Below are 27956 nucleotides of genomic sequence, written 5' to 3'. Positions count from 1 at the left end.
GTTGTACCTGCCTACTGCCTCACTGATGCCACAGGAAGCAGCATCTCTGTAGGCTATTTACGATTTTATGGCTGTTTTCACACACCCTCACTCAGTGGCGATAATACCTGAGATGTTTGTGGTGATTTCGGTCAGGGCAGTCTGGCCAAAGCCCTTGGCCGTACGAGCTCGGACGGAGATAAGGTAAGTAGTTCCAGGGTGGAGGTTGGAGAACATGTGGTAGGTCTCGTTCTTCAGCTTCGACACCGTTCTTCTAGGTCCTGGGACATTAATGCCTGGATCAGACGACTCAATACTCTGGTAACTGATCTGTTGTAATAAGAGAAGAAATTTTAAAAAAAAAAAGATGGTCTCTGGGTAACACCAGTAAAACTAGAATCACCTTAGTGCTGATTTTACGCTTTGCGATTGCAGCTGCTAACAAATTTAAAGTGAGGGCTTTATGTAAGAGCTTTTGGAATTTTATCCTGACGAGAAGAGGTCATTAGCTCAGTGCATAAACGCCTCTGTCATGAGTAGTAATTCTGAGTTGTGATTGATATGATTCACTTTGCTTAGAAATTAATTTGCTTCTCTAAATCAATGAGCTAATTGCTCATGTAGCTTTATAGTTTCAGATGAACAGACCTTGATTGGCATTGGCACCGTTAAGTCAAAGTCACACAAGCAACCTGAAGTTTTTCAAAAAGTGAAAGTGGTAAATGATTTTCTGAGTAAGTGACGCTTGATAAAGGCCACAGAGTGAGGACACCACACAGTAAAGAGTGTATTCAAGTGTTTAAATCAGCAGTATTAAGTGTTTTTTCAGTTCAATTAGCTCTTATTAAGACTGAAAAATCGCTGGACATGAGTGTCCTTTAAAGGGGATTTTTTTTTTCCTGGAGAGGTGACTGGCCTTGCCTGCACGAAACTCTCACGAGAATTTGTAACAGTGGGAGCTACATGATCTGACTTTACTGCAATCAGACAAGGGTGAGTATATTAAGACATATACATTCGAGCCGGAAGAGCCAGACTTCACTGAAAGGATGACCATACACGCTTACTGTACATGCTAATGCGCCTGGATTACACCTACATGCACCACATACACTGAAGATGCCACTGGAGCCGAAGCAAAGGCTGATTGTTTTATAACAATCAGCCTTTGTCAGTGTCACTGACGAGGCGCTACCTTTGTCGCGCCTCGTCAGTGTGAAGACTTAAGAACGATTCGGTGACTAAACACACACAGACCTTTGTGTTTCCACTGCAAAGGCTGGAAAACTGTGCACCAGGCAGTTGGAGGGACTGCAGGACAGCTTGGTGATCAATGGGCTCAGGCAGAGTGGTCAATGGTTTAATATGAGGAAATATGTGTAACACTTTCTTTGTCAGTTGAGGGATTTCAACACACTACAAAATAAAAAATCCTGTGCCGCTTCCACTTTATGTATCAAACCACAAATCCTATTTAATACTATCCTTCAGGCGACATTGTGAGAGAGGCCTAGAAAGAAGACTTGGGGATAGGTGGGCAGGCCCACTGACACTTAATGACAGACACAGCTATACTATAAACCCATTATCTAAGTGGAGGGCAAATAGCACATCAATGCACGTGACTTATTTAATAATGACGCAGGCGTAATGGCATAAGTCTAGTTTTAAGCCAACTGGATTCTATGGTGTTACAATTCACTTTTTAGGAGCAGTCTCAAGTGGGTCCTGGGGTCCTGGATGATATCGTACCAGACTTTAAGCCAACATTAGCTCCTATTTTAGCAATTCCACTTATAAACCAGGGCTAACTATTGCTGAACTAAGCCATTGCTTCAAAATACAGTGAAATCTAAGAAGTTTGTGTTCTCAAACAGCTGCACCATCAAACTCACAAGCTTTTCTTAAAATCTTTAACAAAGGACAGAGAAATTTAGTAGCGCGTCTCTTTGGGCTCACCTCATATTGGGTAATAAGGCCGTTGGGCTCGATGGGCTCCTCCCACTTTAGGAAAATCATGTCGTCCAGGGGAGTGAAGGTGAGCGACTCCGGCGCTATGCCTCCGGGAACTGTAAGAAATTGACAGAACAAACATTTGTCGGGAAAATTGAAGTGCTAATCCCACAGTGAACCTCTCCTGTCAATATCACAGAAGTGAATGTCACAGTGGCTCAGAACAATGCACCACATGAGACACAGCCTGAGAGCAGCAGGCAGAGAACATCAGATAAGGACACTGTTAATTTATGAACTGCATCAATTATGTAACCACAACACATAGAAGAGACAGGAAACATGTGAAGGATATCAGAATTTTATATTAATCCTCCGTCAAGAGTTCAAACGTGTTGATGTATATGTCAGATGCTCGCTATTAGAACTTGTTTCTGGATGGTAGTGAATGAAGGAGCATTCAACTATAGACACTTAACAGTTTTTTGGGGCATTTAGTTGTAGCTCCAATCCCATATTTTGTCTGTGTGAGTGCTGTAAAGAGGAAGACTGCTATGTGAGATTCAGGCCTGGGGCTAAGGCAAGAGCCAAACAGCTGAGTCGGCTGTTTTTTTTTTTTTAATTGAGTTAGTCTGGAGGACAGAGTTGCTTATTAAGGCTTTTGGAAAAAGCATTCATAATTGACGTGTACTGTACTCATACCCACATGTATTCATCTTTTATCACCTCAGAAAAACTATTTCTCTTGCTTTCTCTTCTCTTTCTCTGGATATATCTCTTCTAAAAAAAAAACTCTTGTTTGTTTTGATTTTTTCACAGCAGAATTGATTTCTCCCTCAGCTGGCATGCAGACGTGCTATGGCACAAAGGAATAATAGGAGATAAGAAATAAGTACAAAATCCTATCTCAGGGATTCCAGAGTCTCAGATATAATGTTTTCTCTTTTATGTTATTTTCATCTGAAAATGAAAAGGATCTGTTGTAATGCTGACTCACCCCTGGTCGATGTTTAATGTTTTAAAGAAAGACAGAGGAGCTGGCAGAAGCATTAATGTTTTGAAATGTTCAGGAAACATGAACTAAAACTGGCTGATATGTGGATTTGTGTATTTTTTACCAATAATGTCACAATGGATTTATGTGGACAAACTTTAAAAACAACTATGACAGTATGTGACAGTAAAGATCTGCTTATGGAAAAGTCTCAGGTCTGCACAGTCTCATTTTTGACACAAGGTTAAACACTTTGAGGTGTATTTTGTAAAGTTTAAACATCTTATTGCTCCCAAAATTGGAATAACTGCATTTTAAAACAAGTACTTGCTGCATAAAGCCAGCCCCTGAGATGATACATAACTATTACTCTGCATTATGAGATTGTTCATGCTGCTGCACCAATGTGAAAATATAACTTCACTAAGGAGGTGATGGTTCAAACTGCATTATGTACATTCAGGCAGTTTAGCCTAGAGTTTCGAAAAGTGCCGACTTAGTGTCCGTCTCCGGCCGTAATAAACGAGGAGGGTTGCATCAGGACGGGAGTAGAACCTGTGCCAAATCAATCATGCAGATCAACTGATCCACTATGGTGAGCCATAACAGGAGCAGCTGAAAAAAAAAAAAAATCTAACCTGCACCCTCTAAAAGCTCAAGAATGATTAATGGGGAAGGTTTTGTGACACAATCATATTTGCAGACTATTCTCTAATTGTGACCTTTTGGGTCTTAAACAATAATTTAAATAGGAAACTGCTCTCTTTTCTGTATCCTCCTTCTGGACTTACTGTCCTCTTCGGTCTGGAAGGTCACCTCCCTGCCCTCTTTCTTCCCCTCTGGGTTGCTCAGTGACAGGCGGACATGGATGCTGTGGTAGGGCGGCAGGTCACGCAGCGTGAACCGTGATGCGTTGTGTTCCACAGCCAGGCACTCTCGCACGGTGGTGTTGTGGCCTCCGCCGCCTCCCGCTGTGGTGTAGCGGTAGCACAGGGACACTGAGTAGGTGTGGCAGCGTGTCAGGTTGAAAGCCAAATTTTCCCACTGCAGGGACAACTGTCTGGACTGGATATCTGTGGCTGTGAGGTCCCGCAATGCACGCATGGGCTCTGGGGAGGGAAGTGAGAGAGATTTAAGAGTAAAAAAGAAAACCCAGTAATAAAGAAGGCAGAGATGCTGTGACAGAAGCAAATAATATCATTAGAAAAGTCCCGTGGGCACAAAACTGAATTTAAAAAAAACACAGCTAACTTTGTTTTATTGTGAAATATTTGATTTCAGAGTGAGCACACGCTGCCAATGACAGCTCCAGTGATGTCCCAGGACTATGCTCTCGGTTTTTCACTTGTTCCCTGCCTACGTGTCGCCATATTGCACCACCACAACATGGAGGTCAACATTTTGCTGCCAGCACAACACACCCACATCCCCCACGGCAGAGCAGGAGCCCATGCCAATTGTGCTAATTAATCACACAGGCTGCGGGTTGCCGTTGCACTCCCACCAGCTCCCGCCTCCGTGTCAATGAACAAACTTACTATCCAGTAGTTATACTTCTTCGCCTTGAGGTATAATACACACACAAAAATGCCAGTGATATACAAGGGCATTCCATTCCACTGGTCACTTTTACTTCTGGGTCACTGCGATGCCCTGACGCATATTTTTAGAAGGCGCCGAGTTCATTCTGGTCACTGCCGGGTTAACCCTGACTTTCACTGACTCAGATTAAAAGAACAACAGCTCTGTCTTTGATATTCTCCTCAAATGTAATGGCGAGCTGAAAGATACAGAGAGCCTCTATACACAGAGGCACAGATCAGCCAGTGTTCAGGAGGACGTCTGAAACTGAGGAAAGGCTGAGTTAAGCCAAGGACATCCTCTGTATCAATGGAGGCTTTTATCAGCAGCCATTATTAACACAATCAATGCCATTTTGTCAAGCAATATGCTACATAATGTATTGTATGGCTTTATTCTTTTAATAGGGCATGTTGAGTAATGGGCCAGGGAGGCAGGGAATGACAGCAGAGATATGGGGTACAGAGAGAGTGGAGTTTGAGGTTACTGGCCAAGGTCTTCATTCCTTCAGTGACTTGCACAGTGGGATGCTCACTGCAGCACAGCGTAGTGCAGGGGACTTAAACAAGGCAGCTAATGCATCACTGAGCAGTGCCTAATGCAATAAAACAAGAATTACCTGAGAAAATGGATTTGAAAGGTGATCAGCAGTCTGCCTTTTTCATCCCTTTCCCTAGACCACTCTCTTTGTCTTTCTTTTTATTTCAGATGTACACATGTTCAAGTATTCATATATAAACATAGTCACATGATCAGATAGAAAAGCTCCAGTTTCTTATTCATTTATTACTGTGCACCAGAGGAATTCTTTTAAAGTAAAATTTTATGACATTTCCAATTTATACTGCATGGCTCTGCAGTCACCAGCTTTCTCTTTTAATTTGCTGTCAGGCATCTCATACAAGATGGAAATATGACCAGAGCTTTGATTTAAACCCTATCCAGACTAATGTGATGGCAGATAAATGGGTGGGCACAGAAATCTCAGAGCAGTAGATTGCGCCCAGCAAGAAATGTTAATGTTCCATTGTTCAGTGTGACTGAGGATTGTCTAAATGGTGCAATTGATAGTCTGCAGGGTCTGAGAGATAAATAAAGAGAGTCATTTAACTGCTGAGTTGATGAAAGCGCCGCCAAAGAGGCCACAGTGTGTTCATTGTGGGTTTTCTCAAAGTGGACATTTGTGCCAGCCCCTTCCCCCTCGCCGCGTCTTTTTTGTCGTTATGCCACGACCACCAATTCTCCGGGAGCCTGTGGCGTGAAAACTGCAGCCGCCCCAACATGGTGAAAAAAGCCCAAAACATCATGTTGATCCTTGGAGATTAGAAGTCAAAGTGAATATAACAAGTTCTTCTTTATTATCGCCCTTAAAACTGTGGCATGGGTCAACACCAACAGAACAGAGCTGCCTTAAAAAGCACACATCTGTCGAGGGGATCTTGACTCAGAACAGAAAAGAAAACGCCATGCATATAACCATGTGCAAGTTAAACCCTGTTCCCCAGTGTTCAGGACCTCAGGCTGGGCCAAAGGTGCACCTTCCAACATGACAAAGACCCTTAATACACAGCCAAGACAACACAGGAGTGGCTTAGGGACAACTGTGTAAATGTCCTAGAGTGACCCAGCCAGAGCCCTGACTCTAACCCTGTCAAACATCTCCAGAGTCCACCGACAGTCCTCCTGCAACCTGACTGGGCTTGAGAGGATTTTCAAAGAAGTATAGCAGAAAATCCCCGATTCTAGGTGTGCAAAGCTTTTTGTGTCATACCCAAAAAGACTCCAGGCTGTAATTGCTGCCAAAGGTGCTTCCACTTATTACTGAGTAAAGGATCTGAATAGTTATTGAAATGTGATATTTCAGTTTTCCCTTTGAAATAAATGAACAGACATTTCTCAAATGCAGTTTTCACTTTGTTTATGAGTTTAGATTAATGAGAAAAAACTGAATGAATTTAAACAGTATCAGGCTGCAAGATAACAAAACTGAAAAAAGTGAAGGGGGTCTGGATGCTCTCAGAAAGCACTGCAGGTAACTAGCTCTGAATGGAAGACATGATAAATGACAAGCCAAGAAAGGCAAAGTACTTGTGTTCCTAATGTACCTAATTTTAGTCAGGCTCCGGTGTTGGCTCCCTCTAACAAACCAAGAGGATCATGGGCAAGGGCTTTCCAGAAGGTTCAGTGACCCAGCAGCAGGTGGAAGCCCATTAACGTAGTTTGGGGACCACCTGCAGTACAAATACTCGCCTCTCCTCTGTGATTTACTTGAGGGGCTTCAAGCTGTGCTAATGCACCGTGCTGATAATCACAGCAATGGCTCATCAAGCACACCTGGATGGCCATCAGAGCCTGGCGGAGGCCATGTTCACATTCACGGCCATTAGTTTTACAGCACCTCACGAGGACAGCTCAGCTTGGCCAGGCTGTGTACATGTACGGTGATGCTGGCTAGCCAACATGTTTGGGAAAGAGGGAAATATTCAGCATGGCCATGAAAAAGTGAGATTAGTCACAGTGGCGAGACACGGCTCCTGGAGAGGAAATTCACTTTTCTTCTAAACACAAAGAAGGGTCCAAATATCCCTTCTGTTTACTGGATAATTACCACCTTCCTGAAATCACCGCAACAAGCCCACCATCTATTTCCTCATACTTAAACCTAATCAGGCCAACAGAAGGGGAGGGAGGGGGGCAGGATTCAGCAGTGTGAGTGTGAGGTCAGAAGGGGTAGTGTAGACCAGATGGTTTGGAGGGTGGGTCAGGGGAGCTCGGAAAACCAGGTGGTGATTAAAGTCTCCTGGAGGGTTAAGAAGGTGAGATACACCAGGTGGACGAGGCTGCAGTTTACTTTAACGTGCGTAACACATCAAAACGGCCAGGAAGCACAAACACTGATCAAACCCAGCATGAGTCAAATCAGATACAGCTGCATTACAGAAACACACATTTAACCATCTGCTACCTAAAGAAAAATACAAAACACAACGACAGCCTAAAAAATTAATTTCACCTATACTTCCTCTGCATCGAACTAGTACTGCATCTAAATGCCCTGTTTAACAGCTCAGCAAACACAACAGTATTACTTATCCCACACATGGTTGAACAAGCTAATGTCACAGTGGTTGAAATGTAAATACATCATTAAAAGCTGAGTTTAGTGACTTTCACAAACACCGATAGCTGCAGCTGTGAAAGCAATTTCCTTACGTTGTGAATCCTCTCTCGCTTCACCTCTCGTCTCATTTTTACCGTCTCACTCCCTCACTTTGAAAAACTACCCTCTCCCACACATACACGTGTGCATACATCCCTACACCACAGACTCTCCTACTCCAGTTGATGCAAAAAAAAAAACTTTTTATTATGAGTTTGCTGTGTTTCTTGAGTCAGCGAGATAGGGGTGTGCATGGATCAGGGAGGGAGGGCTGTGAGCTCACTCATGGTGCCTGATGAATGAGAGGTGTCTTTGGCTGTTGGGATAGGAGAGTAGTTTTAATATGTCATTCGAGGGAGGGGGGGGGGGCAGGGAGGCTCTACTGGAGCAGGGTAGGGAGGTATGTGAGGGATGGTGTGTGGCAGGAAGAGACCGTTGGGCATAGAAAAGAGTGATGACCATGGAAGACACAAATCCACAGACCGCCACTGGGAAACACAAAGCTCTCCATTTTGTGTGTCTGTGACTACAATGCACACATTGCAGATGCTGGCAGCAGTAATGACAGTCTGCATCACTGCGTGTGCATCTGCATTAGGAGAATTGCTTTTCTGCTCTATGTGGGTTTATAAGAGAGCATGGGTGTGTCATGCTGAGACCCCGCTCAGCCCCCCAGGTGTACTTGGTCTGCAATGTGACAGATGGCAGAGGTGAACAGATGTGAACAGGTGGAACAAAATGTTCAATTAAAAAACGCCTGATGGGAGGGAAACTGAAAATAATACTCTAATCTTACAGTTGAATGCAACGTTAGACTTTACTTTAAGAGACATTTTGGATGATTTTGTAATTTGATTTATAATCAATAAATTGCTTCTAGCATTTTTTAACTAAAATGCCAAATATCCACTGGTTCTAGGTTCTAAGATGAGAAGATTTGTTGTTTTCCTTTGTCATATATGACAGCACATCTGAATATTTTGGGGCCGTTGGTAATATGACGATGGCTTGTGAATTTAATATTTTCATTATTTTCTGGTACCTCATAAACACCAAATTGTCAGATTCTGAAAATAACAGTTAATTATGGCCATACAAGTCCATCATAAAGGTACAAAGTACACAGAACATGTACAAATAGTACTGGTCCTTAGTACTCTGTTGGTCTGCAGCTAATTTACTGTCACCCAAAATCTCTAGTTCCTTTATTACACTTCTCAATCAAAATTGTTATCTTCTCTAAGAGATACCAACGGAGCTTCTTCTTCTTCTTTAGGCCAGCTACTCCAGTGAGCTAGCTGTTATCTTTTAAATACCCATCAAACCAATATTGTCATGCTGGCAGCGAAGAAGACTCCCTTTCAGTCTGCTCAACTTCAGAGAACGCCAGTGATAGTGATTGTGCCTTTCGGTATGAGATAAGGGTATGACTGACTGAGTCAGAAGTTGTCTATCAGCTCCTATGATTGAATTTTAGTAGATTGTGCAGATTTTTAGCGGAAAGATGTGATTGTGCAAAGGAGGCACGTTCATATGTGGCGTCCTAATCTAGATTAAAAGTTTAAGCAAGTTAGAAAGTCACAGGGCAGCAGCCTGGTTCAGGCTTAATTGAAGACCCTGTTGTGCCTTAGTTTCTAGTGAACAGTCAGGATTCCAACATACTACATTTCTATTATGGGGCACTGCATTATGTAAACAATGCATACTGTAATTGCCCTAAGCCCTACGTGTTGTATAATGGGTTCTTTCAGAGCAACATTCCTTCCTTATTGGAACAAGATGAGACCCAGACAGAAAACATGTGAACCGACTGCTGTACACATGCACCGCACTACAAAATCCAAAAATGTGTAGAGATTCCTGGGGTGTAGGAAAGATGCAAGTGATAATGCAGACAACACTCCAGGATTCGGCTTAAAACAAATAACATATGGATGAAAGCTGGATGGTGGGTGGTGTGTTTTTCATTCTGCAATGCAGCAGCACATGTAAGCCAGTGTCCAGCAGTTTGCAGTAGCAATAACACTACTATGTTTAGAGTCTGGCCTTAAAATACACTATTCTGTTGGTGTCGCGTAGCTAATGATGATTGTCACACCTGCCTGAGCCCTATGCTCCGAGCTCTAACAGCCTGTGATCATATGATGTGAAGTATGACACTCCGATAAATTAGGCCAGTTGTTCCCAGCAGTGGGTTTGGGATCATCTCAAGATAAATCTGAATGATCAGAAGATGTGTAGATTGATAAGAAGGACCAGTAACTGTCTCTGTTACACAAAATAAAGTTTGGTAGTTTCTGGCTTTTCTCAGTTTTCTGTTTTCTTGTGAAATAGTTGATACTCTTACTCTCTCAGGACTCGACTATGTGAGATCACAACAGATCCCGTGCACACAGAAACCTCAACCTGTCACGACAGTTCACACCAATTTTAGATAGATTAGAAACAAGTGCATTAGGCGACTACATCAACAGAGTCTGGGAGCTCACCTGCACATTTGGTCCTGCTCACTAGAGGCGGTCCAGGAGGGCCAGTTCCCCCCTCTCCGGGCCGAGTCAGCAGCACACTGATGTGATACTCTGTGTCTGGGTCCAGGTGCCACAGCTTATAGGTGACCATGTTGACTCCATGCACCTCTGACCACGGAGACTGGCTGGCACGGTACTCAATCTCCTTCCTGATGATCGGGCCGTCTCCCAGGATCGAGTTGGTGTTGAGCTGGATGATCAGGTAAGTGGAGCCGGCGCGTAGCAGCTGGGGCGGCGCAATGGGGGATGGAGGTACTGTCAGAGAAATCGACAAGGAGTGTTTTTCCTTTTCCAGTTCAAATACATCTTTGCACCGGTAAAATAAGTTGCAGGTGGGCCCGTAACACCTCTACACAGTGGTGGGGAGGCAAAGCTGTAGTATTCTTCTTACTAATCAGCTGTATGCAAACAGATTTCTCACTATATTAAGGCCCAGTGAGTCTTAAATGAGTACCTAGAGACTGCAGGATGTCAGCAGGTCAAACTGCATTTAAATAGCAGATTAGTCATAGCTATTACCAAGCCACTCACAGCCTTGCATAACGTTTATCCAAGTAGTGAGTGACAAAACAGCTGTGCATGAGGCATGTGGAATATCTGTGATCTTTGTAACTGGGGTTAAGGGCTGTACATCTTTCTCCCAGTTCTCAGAGCTGGTCACCGTGATGAAAGAGGAAACTCTACATCACTGCCGGTACAAATTGCCAAACCAATGATTGATTCTACAGCCTACTGGTCAGTCGTCACTTACTGGCAGATCCAAGTCACTGAACAATTACACGGGTAACAGTGTGAAGAGTGAAGTGAATGCAAAAGAAATGAGCACAAAGCATGAGAAAAGATCAGAGTTAGATCTGTAGCTGTGACTAATCCTTCATTCCTGCAGAGGCCCCTCTGTCTTTTATGGGCCTCCTCTCTGTGGGATTTCAACATTACCAGCACCTCACCTCTACTCTGCACTGCTTCCCTTTGCCTTGATTTAGCCTGCAGCAGTTCATCGTTAGGCTGTCAGCCACCGCATCCATAATGAAAGGCCAGATTTAGGCCACAGGCAAGCAGCCGCATTTAAAACAACTCATTCATATCTATGACAGTTCACATTTGCAGCTTTAGTAAATTTGCTCGAGTTTTTTCTCTTCGTTTACTTTGTTTATTTTACCTTTGTCAGCATATTATTAGTTTTCATTATTTCCCTCTGTACGGAAAGCGCTACTGAACCTAGACATTGCTCTCAGTGCTACTTTCTGTTTAAGGATTTCTCCATGCTGAGATTTATGATTTAACTGGCTACGAATCCCTGAAAACACATCCTCAGATGTGCTCAGGATCAAAATATAACAACCAGGGGGCCACAACAAAAGCCCGAGACATACAGCACCTCAAAGAGAGAGATGAAAATGTATTATTCATTATGTGGACATTTCGCTGTCCTCTCTGGGGCAATAAGAGAGTCATCATGATTCCTGCATACAATCTACGATCTTGAAATGAGTATATCCAACTCATTAAGGGGATGATTAGGTTCTTTTTAGCAGGGTGGTGGGGAGGAAAAGGGTTATGAAAGTCTTGTCAAGAACTTTGTGAAACAGTTACAGCCCGTCGACTTAAACTTGACATGACTTACAGCCAGCTATCACGTCTATTCAGGGCGCAGAATGGGTTTGCCAGAAATAACTTATTTGTCCTCATTATAAAAAGTAAGGAAAGCCACAACCACACAAACACAACAAGACTTATTTGATGAGAGTCTGAGCACATTAAATGGGAATTTCATGGCCTTCTATTAGTGGATTCACTGACTCCTGGTTTACTGGCAGCTGCTGGTGACAGGGTTTATTACATTTTGCCAAAAGGGCTCCATTTTGCACTGTAGCAATCGGTACGTATGACAACAGTAAAAACAAATCCACACTTCCCCATCAATCAAAGGAATTTACAACAGTCTGCATCAGCCCTAAAAAAACAAAATGAATAGGAGGGGCATCCAGTAAAGGCGCATGAGAATCCTTCACACCCTTATTTCCTCTCCTCATCGTCCCTTTGCCGAGAGCTGGAGTTTGTTATGCCATCAAACCATCCCACAGCTATGTCATTACTACACTGTCAAAGTGGTGTCAGGCTGGGGCTTGGAGAGAGTAATGGGAGTGAGGTCACTATCAGTGGTACATGATATGACAGAAGCTGCTGGAGTCCAAGTTAAGTGAACGGCTTTTTGACAGAGAGCTGAAGAGCTGGGTACGGTAGCTCATCTGATATCTCCAGCTCAGGAAACAACTGGCAGATTGTATTTGCCATCCAAAGAGTTTTCATGCATGTCGAGTACCATACAACTAGTAATTAAGGAGGTTTGTCTAAATCAGTTTGACATAGGTGCCTGTAATAGACACCATCATGCAAAAATAATATCTAGGGGGGTAATGTGAAATATCTTTATGCTAGCGGCTGTTCCAGTTTGTTACGATCGGTTTCATTTCTGAAACACTTTGGAGTCACACACAATAATCTGCTGTGACCAAGAAGAGCAGGAAAAATATCACACTATCATAAGATCATCAGGAAAACTGAAGGCTGTGGTGGCAGAAGCACAAGGGAGAGCAACATCAAAGGAGAGGAATAAAAGAAGAAGAGAAAGTGTTTACCTTTGACAACCAGTTCAGCAAAATTCGAAACCCCAGAGCCCCTGGAGGACTGGGTAACACAGCGGTACAGGTCTTGATCTGATCGCTGGACATTGTCTAGCTGGAAGGATACTACAAAGCGCCGGTGACTCAGGTGCTTCACTGATGCTGCTGTTAAAATGTCCCCATTGTGTCTCTGGAAAGCAGAAAAGGACAAGGTCAGAGAAAACACGATGGGTCACTGTGCCCCTCTCTCACACACACACACACAGTCATATATCTTCTCATACTGTGTATTGTGCAATAGCTGCGCACAGAAACACTGGTTACATACACACATTTATAGAAACACAGACATATATCACTTCATAAAGAGGTACTCTATTTCCAAAGTGTAGTATTTACATAAAGTTGGGAGAAAGTTGGGAGCAGCAAGGGCCAAGATATTAAGATTCTCCTACCAAACCCTGAATCCTAAACTTACTATAAATACACTCACTATACTTCCCCTCCCTGTCTGAATGGTTAATACCCACATCTCTCAAACTCCACGCTCCCAATTTAAGCCTCCAGAGCCACAACAGACATACAGCAGGAGCCGAGCGCTCTCAGCACAACATCGGTAGTAAATTGGCCTTTGTGGTATGTGCCAAAATTAGCAGAGTGCACCTTTAATATGTGAAGACGTCAGAGATGTTAAACCTGGTTGGGAAAACTTTCAGGAGAAATATGGACAAAAGGTGTCCAGATGAATTATGCACACAGTGTTTGTTGTGTTTGTATAATACAGGCTGAGCCACAGCACAAGTTATTCTTTCATAAGATTATGAACTAATAAAATGTGTTTTATGTTACTGTCAATATCTGTATGAAGTCAGTTGAAAATTATGGTTCACATGTTTATGTTTCTTTTCTTTACTCTTATTCCTTTTTTTTGGTTTGTCCTTCTTTTTCCGTTTCCTTCCCTTCCATCCTTTATTTTACTCTATGCTGTATACCTTTATTTTACGTTACCTATATCACCAGTGTTGTTTTTATACATTGTGTAAATAACTCTCTAAATTTACATTTTATTATTTTGCACACCCTGGGCTCACCTGTGTTTAAAAAAAAACAAACTTATATTAATGTTATTTAAAGAAGTAATTTTATAGGTCATATATATCAATGTATTTTTTATTAAAAACATCCCTGTGCACATCACAATCCACACATACATACAAATACTCATTATCTATTAGCGTGCCTAGCCCTTGTACGCAGTTATTGCCCAGTGAACTCCTGGGACACTGAGGTAATAATGTAACCAAACACATTTTTTTTAAATTATTGCTATCTGGGTCAGTTCTTATTAGAGCTATGCAATTAAAAAGGAGGACTGTCCAATTGTGTGAAATTTAATTAGAATGGTAGGAACATCCCTCTGATGTAATCACACAATATGACAATCAGGCGTGTAAAACAAAAAAAAAGAGAAACAAATGAAATCTTGTTAAAATCGCTGTGATTACAGGGGTAATGCATGTCATGAGTATCGTTCGTTAAAAGAGTCCATCTACGATGTCAGTCGTCCTCTGTGTGCAAGGCTATTGAACCAAAACATTTAACTGTTCTGCAGTTAGAACTTGGAGACAGATTGGTTTTAATGCGTTAAGGTTTAATCAGTTCATTACACAGGCTAATGGATGGATAGCAGCAGCATTTAGATTTTGTGTTTTGTTTAAAAAAAAAAAAAAAAAAAAAACCTAAAAAGTAGAAAGAGCCGAATGGGCTGTGAGACAACTGCTCTTTTTAGCACAGAAACTGAAATATAAAGAAAAGTTGCGTCAGAACGTGAGAGAGAGAGAAAAATGGAGGAAAAACAGAGAGAGAAGGAGATTCAAATGAATGTTGCATGATGCACCTACTGTTGCACTGCGAGAGGCATTTCTCACATTGTTCCACACCATTAAAACCACTAGTGTCTGTCAAGTCCATGCAGAATCAACAAAACACATCGGCTCTGACAATTTTTCTCTCATGTTTTCAGGCCATTCTTTCTTGTGTGAAATGGCGGACATGAATCTTGATACTCATCCATTTGACCTGCCAGTTGTAAGAAAATCCAAAGCATGTGAGCATGCTAGGATTAACAACAGGAGCTCTGGGCCATGCTTCTGTTCTGCACTTCTGATTTGGGGCCTTCAAAAACCCACTGACCTCAGGAACCCAGGTCAAGCCTTTGCAAACAAACACATAAACACACACCTACTGATTAAGGTTAAGCAAGCAACAAATCTTGTGAGTGCAGGAAAAGAAAAACAAAACACAATCACACACTCCTGGATGTGCACTACCTTCTGTGTGGATTACAAGAAAGGAGGTGGGAGAAATTAGGACAAATCAAATAAGCACGAGATCACTTCATGTTACATAAACAATCTGGTTGTAGCTAATTGGTGAGGACACAACAAAACAATCTGTTAATCTGGCAGACACGTGCAGCGAAGACTGTGCTGCAGCTGGTACAGCACACACAACAGCCCACACAGAAAGATGGTGAAAAGGAGAGTAAAAGGTAGAAGACAGGCATTCCTGTGGCCCGTACGGTTGTAGCACATAATCATCTAAAGCATTTGTCTTCATCCTTGTGATGTGACCAAATGGTGGGTTTGATCAAGCGGAGGTGGGAATGAGGACGTTTCAATTATCCAAATAACACATCTCCTAGTTTGGAACAACGCAGTAGGTTTGCCTAAGGTCAGCCATGCTGTACAGGGTGGTTGGCAAAGGCAGTGCATGTGTGGCTGTGCAGTGATTGCGGCATGAGATGAAAAAAACAAAAAAAAAAACTGAAGCCCTACAGCACAATGACGTTGGGTCCTTTAATCAGCACTACATAAAGACGAGGGTTTTTCCACCACAGAGCTATTCCCACCAGAGGTAAGGACTGTATGGCCCGTGTGACCTTCACAGAATAAGCCATTCTAGATGAAAAGACAGATATCTGAAACACAGCACATGATTTGAATAAAAACAGGAGGCAGCAAAGACAGCAGAGAACACTATGATCCTATAAGCAGTGTAACTTTTCAAAAGCAGTGAAGTGAGAAGGCTTCAAGGCCTTGACGGCCTTCACAGCATTCAGACTCTGTCTACAATATTTATTTAGGCACACTTAGTCATTCAAAAATGGAGAAAACCTTGTCAAGATATTTTTTTAGGGGAACATTAACTTAAAAATGCAGTTATGTGGTGGAGAGTTCAGCTGTTTGAAAGCCAATCCAACTACAAAGACACTCACGGAAACCACAATACGAAGTGAACACAAAGATACAAGACGACTTTAAATGAAAAAAGACAAAGAAACGAAAAACAACAAGCTGAAAAGATACAAAACAAGTGAAGAGGTGGTGATCTTATACATTTCTATGTTCAGGTTGCCAGCTGTCTCCTAATCCGTTCTGGACCTAAAGTGTCAAAAATATCCAGGACTCAGCCAGTTTTCATTTTGTACTCTGTTTGGAGGTAAAACTCTAATAAAGTCACACAGATCTAAGTCAGACACAGGTTGCTCTAGCCACCATTTAACCACTGACCTCCAGCAGGAACCTCTCAGCCTCTGATGCCCTTCCAGCAGCAACACACTGGAAAGTGGCATTTTGCCCAGCATTGACCTCCTCATCTCCTAGCCTGGAGAAGTGTGGTGCCTTATCTAAAGAGACAGACAGAGAGACACACACAGTGAGATTACAAAAGACTCCATTACCTTTCAGCTATTCACAATGCCAGTCAGATACACAGGACATATTTTTATCTTCTGGTGTTTTTTTTAATCCATAACTGGGAATTTCAGGCATTTCTGCTTGAGAGAACAAGTAGGTTTGTCCAGTCTTCGATCGGAACTAACTGGATTTAACCAACATTGAAAAGGGACATGATGCAGCAACAGGCAGGAACTAAAGTGTAAATTTAACACACCATTAAACATAATCACTGGCTATCTTCACTAACCGACCTATTTGCTAAGTTAATGAATAACGTCTCAAGATGAGATCACACGGAGAATGACAGAAGTTGTTGAGTTAGAAGACTCTCCCCAGCAAACCACAGTGTCCCCATAGCATGACACGAACACAATATTCAAAGTCAAAACAAACTCAAACATTAAAGTCTCTGTTATACTCTAAATGTATGCAGCGAGGTGGTCACTTAGCGGCCATCATCAACACAACATCAGATTAGAGGCAATCTGTAGCTGAGCAGAGTGTGGGTGTGAATCTGCAGAAGAAAGGACACAGATTAAGTATCAGTCCTCCACATTTTGACTAATAACGTCCCAGCATGCTGTGTGGTGCTGCCAATGAGTCAGTGTGTGGGAGTGGCCATCTCACCCAACTCTGTGATTAACAATAGAGCAGTGAGAACCAGGCCCCTGCAGAGCCAAATCACCGGGTAAAGGCAGGCGGCGCTGCCTGCCATGTCTGAGAAGTAGAGCGGGACGAGTCGACATGTCACTCTGAATGACTGACAGACAGACATGGTGGAGCAACGGTGGAACTGAAGCATCAGAGAGAAGAAAGTGTTTGAGTCTCACTCATCTGCCGCCTGGTTTTGCATAACACTGCGTTGCCATCTAGCAGAGGAGGAAGAAGCAATTTGTTGATCTTGTTTGTGTAGTAAGTAGTAAGGGGGAGACTGCTCACACGTGTACCCCCAAAGGTGGTCGTGTTTCCTTTGACTGGCTCTCCCTCCGAAGGTTAATTTATAATTCATGCCTGAGAGCCAAACATAAACAAACTCCGACATGAGTGTGATTGGGAAAAAATAGGCCTCACGGTTGGCAGGAATCACGGTGTTATACAGCTAAACGTGTCAGAGCTTATCCTCAGGACTCTTTAGCATGATAAATATTTTATTGGACTGCAACACTACTTTCTGAATCAAAGAATAAGACAACAGGAGTGTCAACCATGTTTTCACCAGAATTCACAAAATGGAACTTGGTGAACGTCCATTTATTTTTTTATTTCACTTATAGTTTTTACTTCTTTTTTTTTTTTTTTACTATGCGACACTTCCTTTTGGTTTTTTACTCCTACTCCTTTCCTCGCACTGTTTGCTGCCAAGTAATGCTGGCTGGCCATGTGCCACATAATAAGGCATGCTCAGGTCTTGATGAGAGTCTTAATTATTTAATGGCCACACTGGGAGCATTCAGAATATGCCATCTGCTGTCTCTGAGAGAAACAGGGAGGCTGACTGGGTGGTATGAATACAGCAGGTTCATGAACCAATGACACAGCTGGTGTCCCATTTGATAAAATGGCGGTAGCCTCTCCAAGTATGACATCCCTGAGAAGTCCATCTTCGAACACTCCTGTGATAACAATAGGGGGTGTATAAATATTAAGGGTGAGATAACACTGAATCAGTGTGAGAGTAATATATCCTTCGAGCGTGTGTTTGTTGTATAAGTCACTTGAAAGCAGCGTGGACCGTTGGTGTTAAATGTGCTCGGAGCCGACAAGAGCCCCTGAATTGGATACAGGGAGTGACGCTGAGACGTTTTGTCCAGGTATTAAGCTCAGGGATCTTAGTGGATATGTTTTACAGAAGATCCTCGGGGGCTGAAAACACACTCAGCCCCGACGCTTACTTTTCTACCGCTGACACAAAAAGCCCCACACTGCAGGGAGCCGCTGGTTCCAAAAAACCCACCATGAAACGGACACATTTTCATAAACCTTTGAAACGTAGCGATTGATGGGCAAACCCCTGGTCTTTACGAAGTGACTCTTGACAAGAAAAGCTTCGCCACACTTTCTGTCAGACCAGAGAACATAAAAATAGAGAAGTCCCCAGAGAGACAATTCAACATTTCACTGATTAACAAATAAATTTGGCTGTCAAGCAAAGCCAGAGGCAAACCAGTAGGTGTGTTTTCAGGTGGAAGGGAGCGTTGACATTTGGGTGTCACAGTGTTTTAATAGCACTGCTGTTGTCTCTGGATGCCTCGGGACAACCTGCAGTACTAATATAAAAGGTCGATCAGCCATTACTGTTCCCCTCATCCTTGTAATGTTTCAGGCTGCTTTGAAATACATTTCGTCCCCCAAACTACTAACCCTTTTGTTACCTTAGGCACCCGGTGTAATTGCAATCCATTGTCAGAAGTGGCACTTACAGCATGGATAGTTGAGCACCATGATGTCATCTATAGCAATGTAGCCCCGCCGCTCGCTGGAAACTGTCGCCTCGATCAGAACCTGCAAAAGTGAAGCGGACGAGAATACGTGATTTCATTTATAATCAGAGCAGCAAACGAATACACTTGTGACCAACCTAACGATCTCACTGTTGAAGTATAAGAGCAATTTTCCAAAGAACACCGAGGGTTCCTATTGCTCTTGTTCCCTTTCAATGACAGGCACATTAATTACAACAAAGCCCAACCCCACATCGTTGAACATCTGCTGACCCAAAACAAAAAGCTAGACAATGAGAGAAATAGGAGGAAGATAGACGCATTAAAACAGAGAGAGATGGAACAGTTTTGCCTCAGTCTACAGGGCCAAGAGAAATAATAGCTTTATCAGGAAACACAGAAAGTGGCGTCTGAGTCATACGCCCCACTCTACATTCAGGGCGCGGGCTGCTGCGAAGTCATAACAACAGATAATACAGCCTGCACGGTGCCACGGGACTCAAGGGAGGACAGAACTCTATACTGTCCTATGGAACAATAAGCTCGATGAGCAGCGGGGTCTCATGAAACTTGATCAATATCAAATCACCATCCTCTGTAATAGTGAGAGACTTATGAGACACAGGGGTGATGTTTGTTTTTCTCAGCGCCAAGGACAGGCCTCCATACACATGTCTGATCGAAGTCCAGCTCTGAGTTACTGCTCCTCATAATCCCCTGACCAAATGATTACAACATGGTTCCTGTCACTGGTTCTTGAATTTTACTGAGGCTGGATGAGCCTATATTCTCCAAGCTACTTTAAATGTGCATGAGCATAGCTGAAAGTTTTAAAAGGCTGAAGCTCATTCTCCTCAAAGTCCATATAACACAGTTTGCTTGGACTTGCATCACATATGCAGCCTCTCCACCGTGTTCGGGATCTTCCCTGAGCTTCCTACCACTCAGATGTGCCCAGAAAACCTCCCTTGGGAGTTTTAGTAAAAACACCTGCGTAAATATATATTTTTTCTCATGTCACTTTCAAGATTTGAACCATCACAGTTTTTGGATTATGTTTGGACCAATACAACACCCACATTTATCTTCATCATCGCAATCCACTTGTGATTACCAACCTAAACTAACAATCACAGCAGCATCTCCAGGACCTCTACCCCCAAATTTCAGTCTTCCACAGCCAGCAGGTCAGAGGTAGTCCACGTCCCTGGATTTGGAAAGGAAGAGTTGTGATTACAGCCACAATTGGTGTGACAACAATCCAGGCCATGCGTGACCCTTGAAGGCAGCTCCACGGGCAGATTGTAATGGGATGTGAGGAGATTTCAGGTCAGTTAGAAAACTCCAGATACAGAGTGAGGAGAGGGGGCAGGCTAGAAGCAGACAGAAGGAGAGGTGAGAGGAAAGTAGGAGGAAAGGTCCTGGCCGCTGGTTCTCGGAGTCGGAGAGTGACCCTGCTCTGTCCACGGCTGGCTGCTCTCCCCCGGCTCGGCTGAGGCTAATCTCCTTCTGCCAGAGTCAATTTTCCTGTTTGTTTCCCAGACACCGCTGGAACCGGAGCTGGAAGACGCCACTGCTTCTAACGTTTCCTGTTCTAATAATTTCCACTTTCTCCATTTTCAGTGGCTCTATGTTCTTAAAAGCTTGTGCAGGATAATTCTTTCTGTTTTCCCCTCCACTCTTTTTGTGCACCTGCCTAAACATACAATATTTACAGCCATGATTAAAGCAGAACAGGCTTTGATGTGTTGAAGCAAACTAGCTGTGTAAGTACACACTGCCATGCCATTAGACTAACATCAAATTAGCCTGAAAACACTGATTAGGCTTAATGGCATACAAGAAGGAGACAAAAATGTCTTCAAAGTTTAATTGAAGGTGTTATTACTCTCTGCTGGCCTAAGGCACTCAATAAGAGACTGATTGCTGGTTAATACTCTTCTTAGCCATTAGGATGGGAGGTTATTAAGAGAGAAACATTCAGAGCATTTGTTTCAATAAACAACTTTCCCAGATTTTTATTGAAAGCCACTTTCCCAATGAAACTTCCCATATGCCCGTGTTCTGTTCTAACGAATGGCTGCTTTACTCGGAAAAGATAAAAATGCAGGAATCATCTTCTAGAGAAAAAATAAAAAAGTGACGCATTGATATAAAACTGATCTAAAATGCACATTAGCAGAAAATATTACATTAGCCCATAATATAGGCTTTTAGAAGCAGTTGTAATGTATACAAATCAGGAGGACGATTTATCTGGGCCTATAAACCAGCTTCCACCTTTTCCACTCCAGACAGGAGACACCATTAGATACACAGGCCTTTTACTCACCATTAGATGCAGTCACAGATAAATAACCCCTCTAAATATTCACAGACAAAAGGTCACGTGCTGGAGTAAATCTGTTCAGGTGGAAATGCCAAAAGATAACAGTCTATATGTCTGTGAATATGGGGCTAAGTGTTAGGAATCACAATTCGCTCTCTACGGTATTTCACAAAAATATTTTTCACAGCCGTAGGCTCAGCTGGGAGGACTTTCAGCAGGCTGCAGTGGGGAGAGTAGGAGATATTATCAGACAAAGCTGAGACATGAGGATTCTCATTTACAAGTCTTTGATGTGCCTCCCACTTGCTAACGGTTTCCTTTTTTTTAAAAAAGAAATCGCTCTAATACAAACAAGATAGTGTAATGGGAAAAGAGCTAGTCTGGTTTAGGAGGTCAGATTAAACTGACTATGGATAGATGTGCACAGAATACGCTAAGACGTTCCAGCATTTTAATGAATATCACTCGTCAGGTTCAAAATTAGTTAGCCAGTTTAGCGATAAAGACCAGATGTCAATGAAACAGCTAAGTTGGCTCTGCCCAAAGGTTAACTAAATTATCTTAACATGAATTAACCTGCTATTTGTTATTCATAGAAAGGTGTTGCCTTAACCAAGCACATAACGCCCTGAACCTTTGGCACTTTTGTTTTGGAGGGGTTTAATAAATGAGACTCACGTTATTTAAAGTAGGTGGATATTTTATCATTATTTCATTAATTTGATCTGCAAACAAACAAACTGTTTATGGTTTCAGGAGAGCATTTTCTTTTCTTTCTGTAGCACCTCTGAGTTGCTAAATACATTTTGTGAGCACAGGATGTTGCATAGGTCTGTGCAGCACTACAGTCATGACTGTGCCAATATGACAAAAAAGTAGCTGGCAGCCATGTCACTCCGCCTAGACCCGTTTTTAGATACTGTATATTTTCAGGTACTTTTTGCACCGAGCCAGGCTAGATGCTTCTTCCTGCCTCCACTCTTTAGGCTAAGTCAGACCATGTACTGACACCAGATTCTTACTTCAGGCACAAACATGAAATTAATGTCAATCTCCTCATCTCTCTCTCTGAAAAAGGCAGATAAACATGTTTGCCAGGTTGCTCACTAGTCATTTGTCCATTGAGAGTGTTCGGGTTTGCTGCAGTCCCTTTTTTTATCCGTGCTGACAGTGAAGACATTCTTCCAAGTGACTACAAGGTAAGAGGCAGCAAAAGTCTAGTCCTCTCTCTTGCAAAATTGCATTTCCAGAGCTGAGCTGAAGCCTGTGTGAGGCTTCGCTCAACAGCTTGATTTAGTTACATGAAAGTGGGTTTGTACAAAGGTTTCTTCTATCTTTTTAATGTGAACTTTTGCAGATCTGTCTGTTTTGTTTTTGCTTTTTTTTTGTTTGTTTTAAACCTACATAACTATCAGGCAAATGGACTCATTTAACCTGGACTGCATCTTCTCCTATCTTCTTTGGATTAAGTCAAGGTTTGAAACATAACTGTCAACAGGTTGGATGGAGTTAAAGAGAGGATAAATCATATATGTAATATCAACATGTGGAAAATGAAAAAAGTAATGCAAGACAGGAAGAAAAGGTCTGACGTCTGAAGATTCTGACATTGGAAGGAGATGAAGAAGAGAGAACAAAGTGAGAGATGGTGAAGAAGGGAGGAGGACATGTCTAGCTGTCTGGATAACATCTTTAATATTTAATAACCAGGTTCTCCATGTATTGCAAACATTTCTACCAATAAGAGGCTCAGAGAAATATGGCAATACCAGACACATCTCAAGGTGATCTTACTCTCTTACAATTTCCTCCCCAAAATCCATTGAACTGCACATCCCAATTTCAAACCTGTGACAGGAGGATGTGATGTATTTGTAATGCTCGCCACCCCCTGACATTAATATAAAGTGTAAGCTGATCAGAGAACTAAACTCATGGACATGCTGAGAAAAAGATCATGACCTGCATAAATAATAAAGACTTGAAAAGTACTCAAGCAGGACAATAATTTTTCAACTCACCAGGCAGGTGAACAAATAAGATTGGGGTGATTTGGCATATTAATCCTCTTAGCTCTGGCTATTATCAGAGAATTGCTCTGACTGTTTTAATTACATTGCACAATGACATTTTCAAGACATAAACGCAGACTGTGAGTGCTGTAAACAAGGTATTTGATTAAACGCCAAAACATGAAACTAGCAACCTTCAGAGTAATCTCACATCTGGAACCGCACAGTGCAAAAGGCTACACTGACATTTTGTATCTCTGCGCTGTAGGCAGGAAACTGGGAGCTCTAATATGACCTGAAATCTAATAGGGCGGAAAAACCTGCAGATTTGAAAACCATCTCTAAAATGGTGTGTAGTCTCCAGGGATTTGTTTTACTCACAGACAATGATAAGAAGTGTCTACCCTGCGCCTCCGCTTCAAAAGAGTACTCTGCCATCTTAATAACAAGGAAAATCTGCCCGCATATCACTTAAAATCCAAAGTGATTGTATGAGACTTGCTCTGGAGCTGATATAACCGAAACCCTTTTGTATTTAAAGTGACACAAGCAGCAGCTAATGTGCTTTAGGGCCAAACATCTCTGGTGAATGCTAAGAGAACTGCGTGAAGCTAGTCACGCTTTAGGATTCCTATGGTCCTCCTTCTTTGTGTTTGCCATTCCACTGTTGCTGGTTAACAAGAGGGGAAGGTCAGCATTAAGATGCTATTAAACAAACATTCTGCCTCACTCCTCCCCAGCTGCCCTTCTGTTTTGTCTGTGTAACAGAGAGAGCAGTGACGTGTTGCAAGACAAGCCCTCTGTGATTCTGCAGTGATGAGGTTTTTGACTGCCGAGGGATTAGTCATGTAAGCTGTGGTATGTGTGATCTTATGGGGCCAGTTCCTTTGGCTTTCTCTGCACTGGGAAGCAGCACAAGGTCAGCTGAGTTAAAGTGAAATGTGAGAGAAAGCACAGAGGAACTGCAATTAGACACATTTTCTCTAATTGTGCCAATACCCAGCGACCAAATCTCCAACATTAGCTAATTTAATCCAATAAAAAATTGAACATTGTGTTTCTCTTCCCCCCCCCCACCTGAGATAAAAGCTAGGTCATTAGCTGTTTAAGCTGTTCTATTAAAAGGCTGCACTGTCAATACTAATTTAAGTGTGTGGCCCATCTCCTGTGCTGTTCTTCAGTAATGTTTGTCCTGTCTTTAGAGTCATCCACTCCTCCTCATAAGCCCATTATAAACCTGCGTCTTCTCTGACTGAAGCTGCTCCTTGGCAGCCACAGCACAATTCTGACTCACCTATGAGGCATCCCTGTTTACTGGGATGCTTACAGGACTACACGACTCCAAAGTACACAGCTCCACTCGGCATGAGGAAAGGAGGACGCGCTGAACAGGGCAGCTAAGTGACGATGCAACGGTACTTGAACAAAGACAGAAAAAGTAAAAGCCGGATAATACATGTTATCATTACTATCTCTCTGGATGTGATGAGACTGTTTTGTAAAAGCTCAGCTCCTACTTACATCTGCAGTGAAGTGCTCTTTAGCAAGACACTCAGCCATTTTCATCTCAGCCACTCTGAAGCATCCAGCAACGGATTATTTATTACAATTAATAAGGCTATTGTGAAATAATGATTCACAATGAAAATGTCATGGAAACTTTACAGCAAATAACGGCTAAGTTAAAGCTTAAGATAACGGTACGCCATAGCTTGCCGTCTCTTTTACACTGATTGGCAGCTACTGAAACTATAAAGCAGTTTCTGGTGCTGGTTTCAGGTTTAACGCAGGCAGGTTATCAAAGAAGCATCAAGCTTCTCATCTAACTCTCAGCAAGAAAACCCATAAATGTGTTTCAAATGCCTTATGAAAAAAAATCCCATGAGGCTTTAAGTGTTGCAGTGAGTTACGGCATTATGTATATTTCTAAAGGAAAAAAATATATATATCACACACCATTTAACCTCAGTGAAAGTGACAAGGTGTTAAAATTATCCAGAAGAAAAGCAAATCTCTAACTAGCATTAAATAATATTAAAACATTTGAGTTCCTCTGTGTAGATCTTGTTTCTCCATGCCCTACCCTGGTTTACATTGGGTTCAAATCCTGTGATGCTTGTAGAAAAGTCGAGAGACTATTATTTGCACAGTGAAGGTCAGGTCTTGCCAGGCTAAATATAATTTAATTTTAGTCAGGGAGAGTGACAGTTCTTGATAAAATGCACACTACACAACTCAATTGCTTTTTGGCAGCTCCATCAAGTTTGCTGACCAAAGAAATTGTATTAATAGATGAATATCCCTCATACTCACCTAACTGGACTGTCTACAGGCCCCAGCTGGAGTCAGCCACTGTAGATGCTGGTCAATGCCTGTCTACTGGATGTAGGCAGTGGCATACCGTGACAATTGTCAAAGTCAGCTAAATATACAGTGCCCAGGCCTCAGGAGGAGAAATCTCGGCCACACATGCCCACACAAGATCTAATCAGGGTCCTCAAGTGGTAATATTGGCCACATTCACAAGGGAATCAATGCTAATTAAATCGTAATTGCAAGTAATTAACACTAGATTCACCTCCAGTGGTGATCGACAGAGCCCTATTGTGTAACATTTTGCAGCTGTACAAAATGTCAGTCAGTGGGTTTGTAGATTGTAAAAATAAAGCCTCCACTGACTGTTCAGTCCCACAGTGTCAGAGAAGCATTTCATTTCATCAACACATCATGAAAATAAAGACAAAATAACTACAACCTAAGAGACACGTCGGTTTCACTGGTAGATGTAAAAGTGACGTGTCATTCCAAGGAGTGACACGGTTCATACCTGGTATTCGTTAGGCCAAAAGGTGCTGACAGCCAGTTCAACCTGGTGCCACTGCTTTCCGTGAGTCCCCGACATGTTCCACACTGGACTGCCGAGTGGACCGCCATTGACGCGCACATATGCCCGTAAGGCCCCTGGACTATGTCCATCGCGGCTGTACAGAAAGTAGCTGAACTGGACACAGTGCGTGTCATTTTCACTCAGCGTCTGCAGCAGCAGCTGAGCACGATGGCCCACAGCATGCTGGGAGGAGTTCACCAACATGTAGGATCCTAAAAGGAGCAGGAAAAAGAACATTAAATATTCACAGTACTTCCTTTTGTACATGTTGTCCTTTTCATTATGCTGGAGGAAAGTCAAAATCATTTCATTCCACCTTGACCAATTGTCATACATGTCAGAAACAGGCATCATCCACAGGCTGTGGTAGTGAAACATACGTTTAAAAGAATGATTTTAATTTGGAAATCCAAAGAGCATGTTTCAGAGCGTCATAACGTATATATGTATTTGCTGAATCACTGCTACACTATCTGTTGTTATGATGTATGAGGCTCATTGCAACCTTTAAAACCAGTTGTTAAGAACAGTGACTGAAGAAGGCTCAAGGGAAACAGCACTTACCGGACTTGCCCCCTCTGCAGTATTAGCATAATTGGCTGGTGGGGAAATTAATGGATGAGCAGATTATACGTTTCTCATGTGTCTCCTGAACCCAGATATTAATGGCGTGTTTACTCTGACGTACTACATGTGCACGCTCTTTATCAAGTCGATTTACCTTTCGAAGATGGACTCTCGGGAGATACTCAATATAAACTCATTATTAAGTAAAAAAGCTTTCCTTAATGAGAGAAAACATCAATGAATGGGATCGATGCAATAAAAAAAATGTGAGTAGTGTAAAAATATGTATGTATATAGAGAATATATCAGAAGCACATTTTTTTCCAAATACTGTTTTACTACTGTTGTGGATTTGTATGTGTGTGTGTGTGTGTGTGTGTGTGTGTGCGTGTGTGTGTGCGTGTTATGTAGACTCATACAAACCAAGGCAAACATGTCACAAAAGCAAAGATCTGGTTTTAACAAAGTGAATCTACAGGAAGAAAAATGAAACTGTATTAAAGCGAAAGAAAAATCTGACAGACTGAGCGAGAGGAAGAACCGATGGCAGTTTTCCCTCTGCAAGGTGACGGTGAGGTAGGAAACAAGATTCACAAAACCCCCCAAAGCCTCATCTAATCAGGATAACATAACCTTATTGCCCTTTGCCTAGCATCTGTCCTGCTTTGAGTCTGTGCCTGCTAACGTGATTAGCACAACAATGTTCAGAGACCTTCCTGTGTACTCACATAATCAAGCCTGTTGTCTTTGTACTCCAAGGTCTTTTTGTTCCCGGTCAGAAATGAACCCACGAGACCAGACAGTCACAGCCTTGGTGCCAGGCGTCCTGAAGACATTTATTCTCCCCTCAGATGTAATAACTTATGAATGCTGAATTGCCAGCAAATTCTTTCACCCAAAGTCTGAAACACCTCAGACAAAAGAACACACACTATACTCCTTCATATCCTCACAAATAAACACCATACAAATATAGTTATTAAAGGTCGTGAGCACAAAACTCAGGAAAAAAGCTTTAATAGACTCAGCTATGCTCAATGACACCTGATGGAGTCATCTGGCTCGTCAACAGCACCAGCCCGCTACCGACTAATCGCTAACTACCTCTTTGATTACAAATAAGACAAAATGCCAAATAAGACAAAATTCACAGGCTGATGT

At 42.4% G+C, this 27956-nt stretch overlaps 1 protein-coding gene across 1 annotated transcript in view; it reads right to left on the bottom strand.

The window, feature by feature from the left end:
• The window catches only part of ptprub (protein tyrosine phosphatase receptor type Ub), a 139120-nt gene that overhangs the window by 37705 nt on the left and 73459 nt on the right, over positions 1 to 27956 (bottom strand). The window contains exons 3-10 of the mRNA XM_026294009.1: positions 26169 to 26440; positions 18980 to 19061; positions 16392 to 16507; positions 12835 to 13009; positions 10157 to 10450; positions 3718 to 4035; positions 1939 to 2048; positions 108 to 309 (exon numbers count right to left, since the gene is read on the bottom strand). Of these exons, the coding sequence (XP_026149794.1) occupies positions 108 to 309; positions 1939 to 2048; positions 3718 to 4035; positions 10157 to 10450; positions 12835 to 13009; positions 16392 to 16507; positions 18980 to 19061; positions 26169 to 26440 (1569 nt within the window). The remainder of the gene's footprint in view (positions 1 to 107; positions 310 to 1938; positions 2049 to 3717; positions 4036 to 10156; positions 10451 to 12834; positions 13010 to 16391; positions 16508 to 18979; positions 19062 to 26168; positions 26441 to 27956) is intronic.

Source organism: Mastacembelus armatus, chromosome 16 (genome assembly GCF_900324485.2).
Source record: "Mastacembelus armatus chromosome 16, fMasArm1.2, whole genome shotgun sequence".
NCBI lineage: Eukaryota > Metazoa > Chordata > Actinopteri > Synbranchiformes > Mastacembelidae > Mastacembelus > Mastacembelus armatus.
Note: the sequence above shows the minus strand (reverse complement) of the source record. Positions and strands in the feature narration are given on the sequence as shown.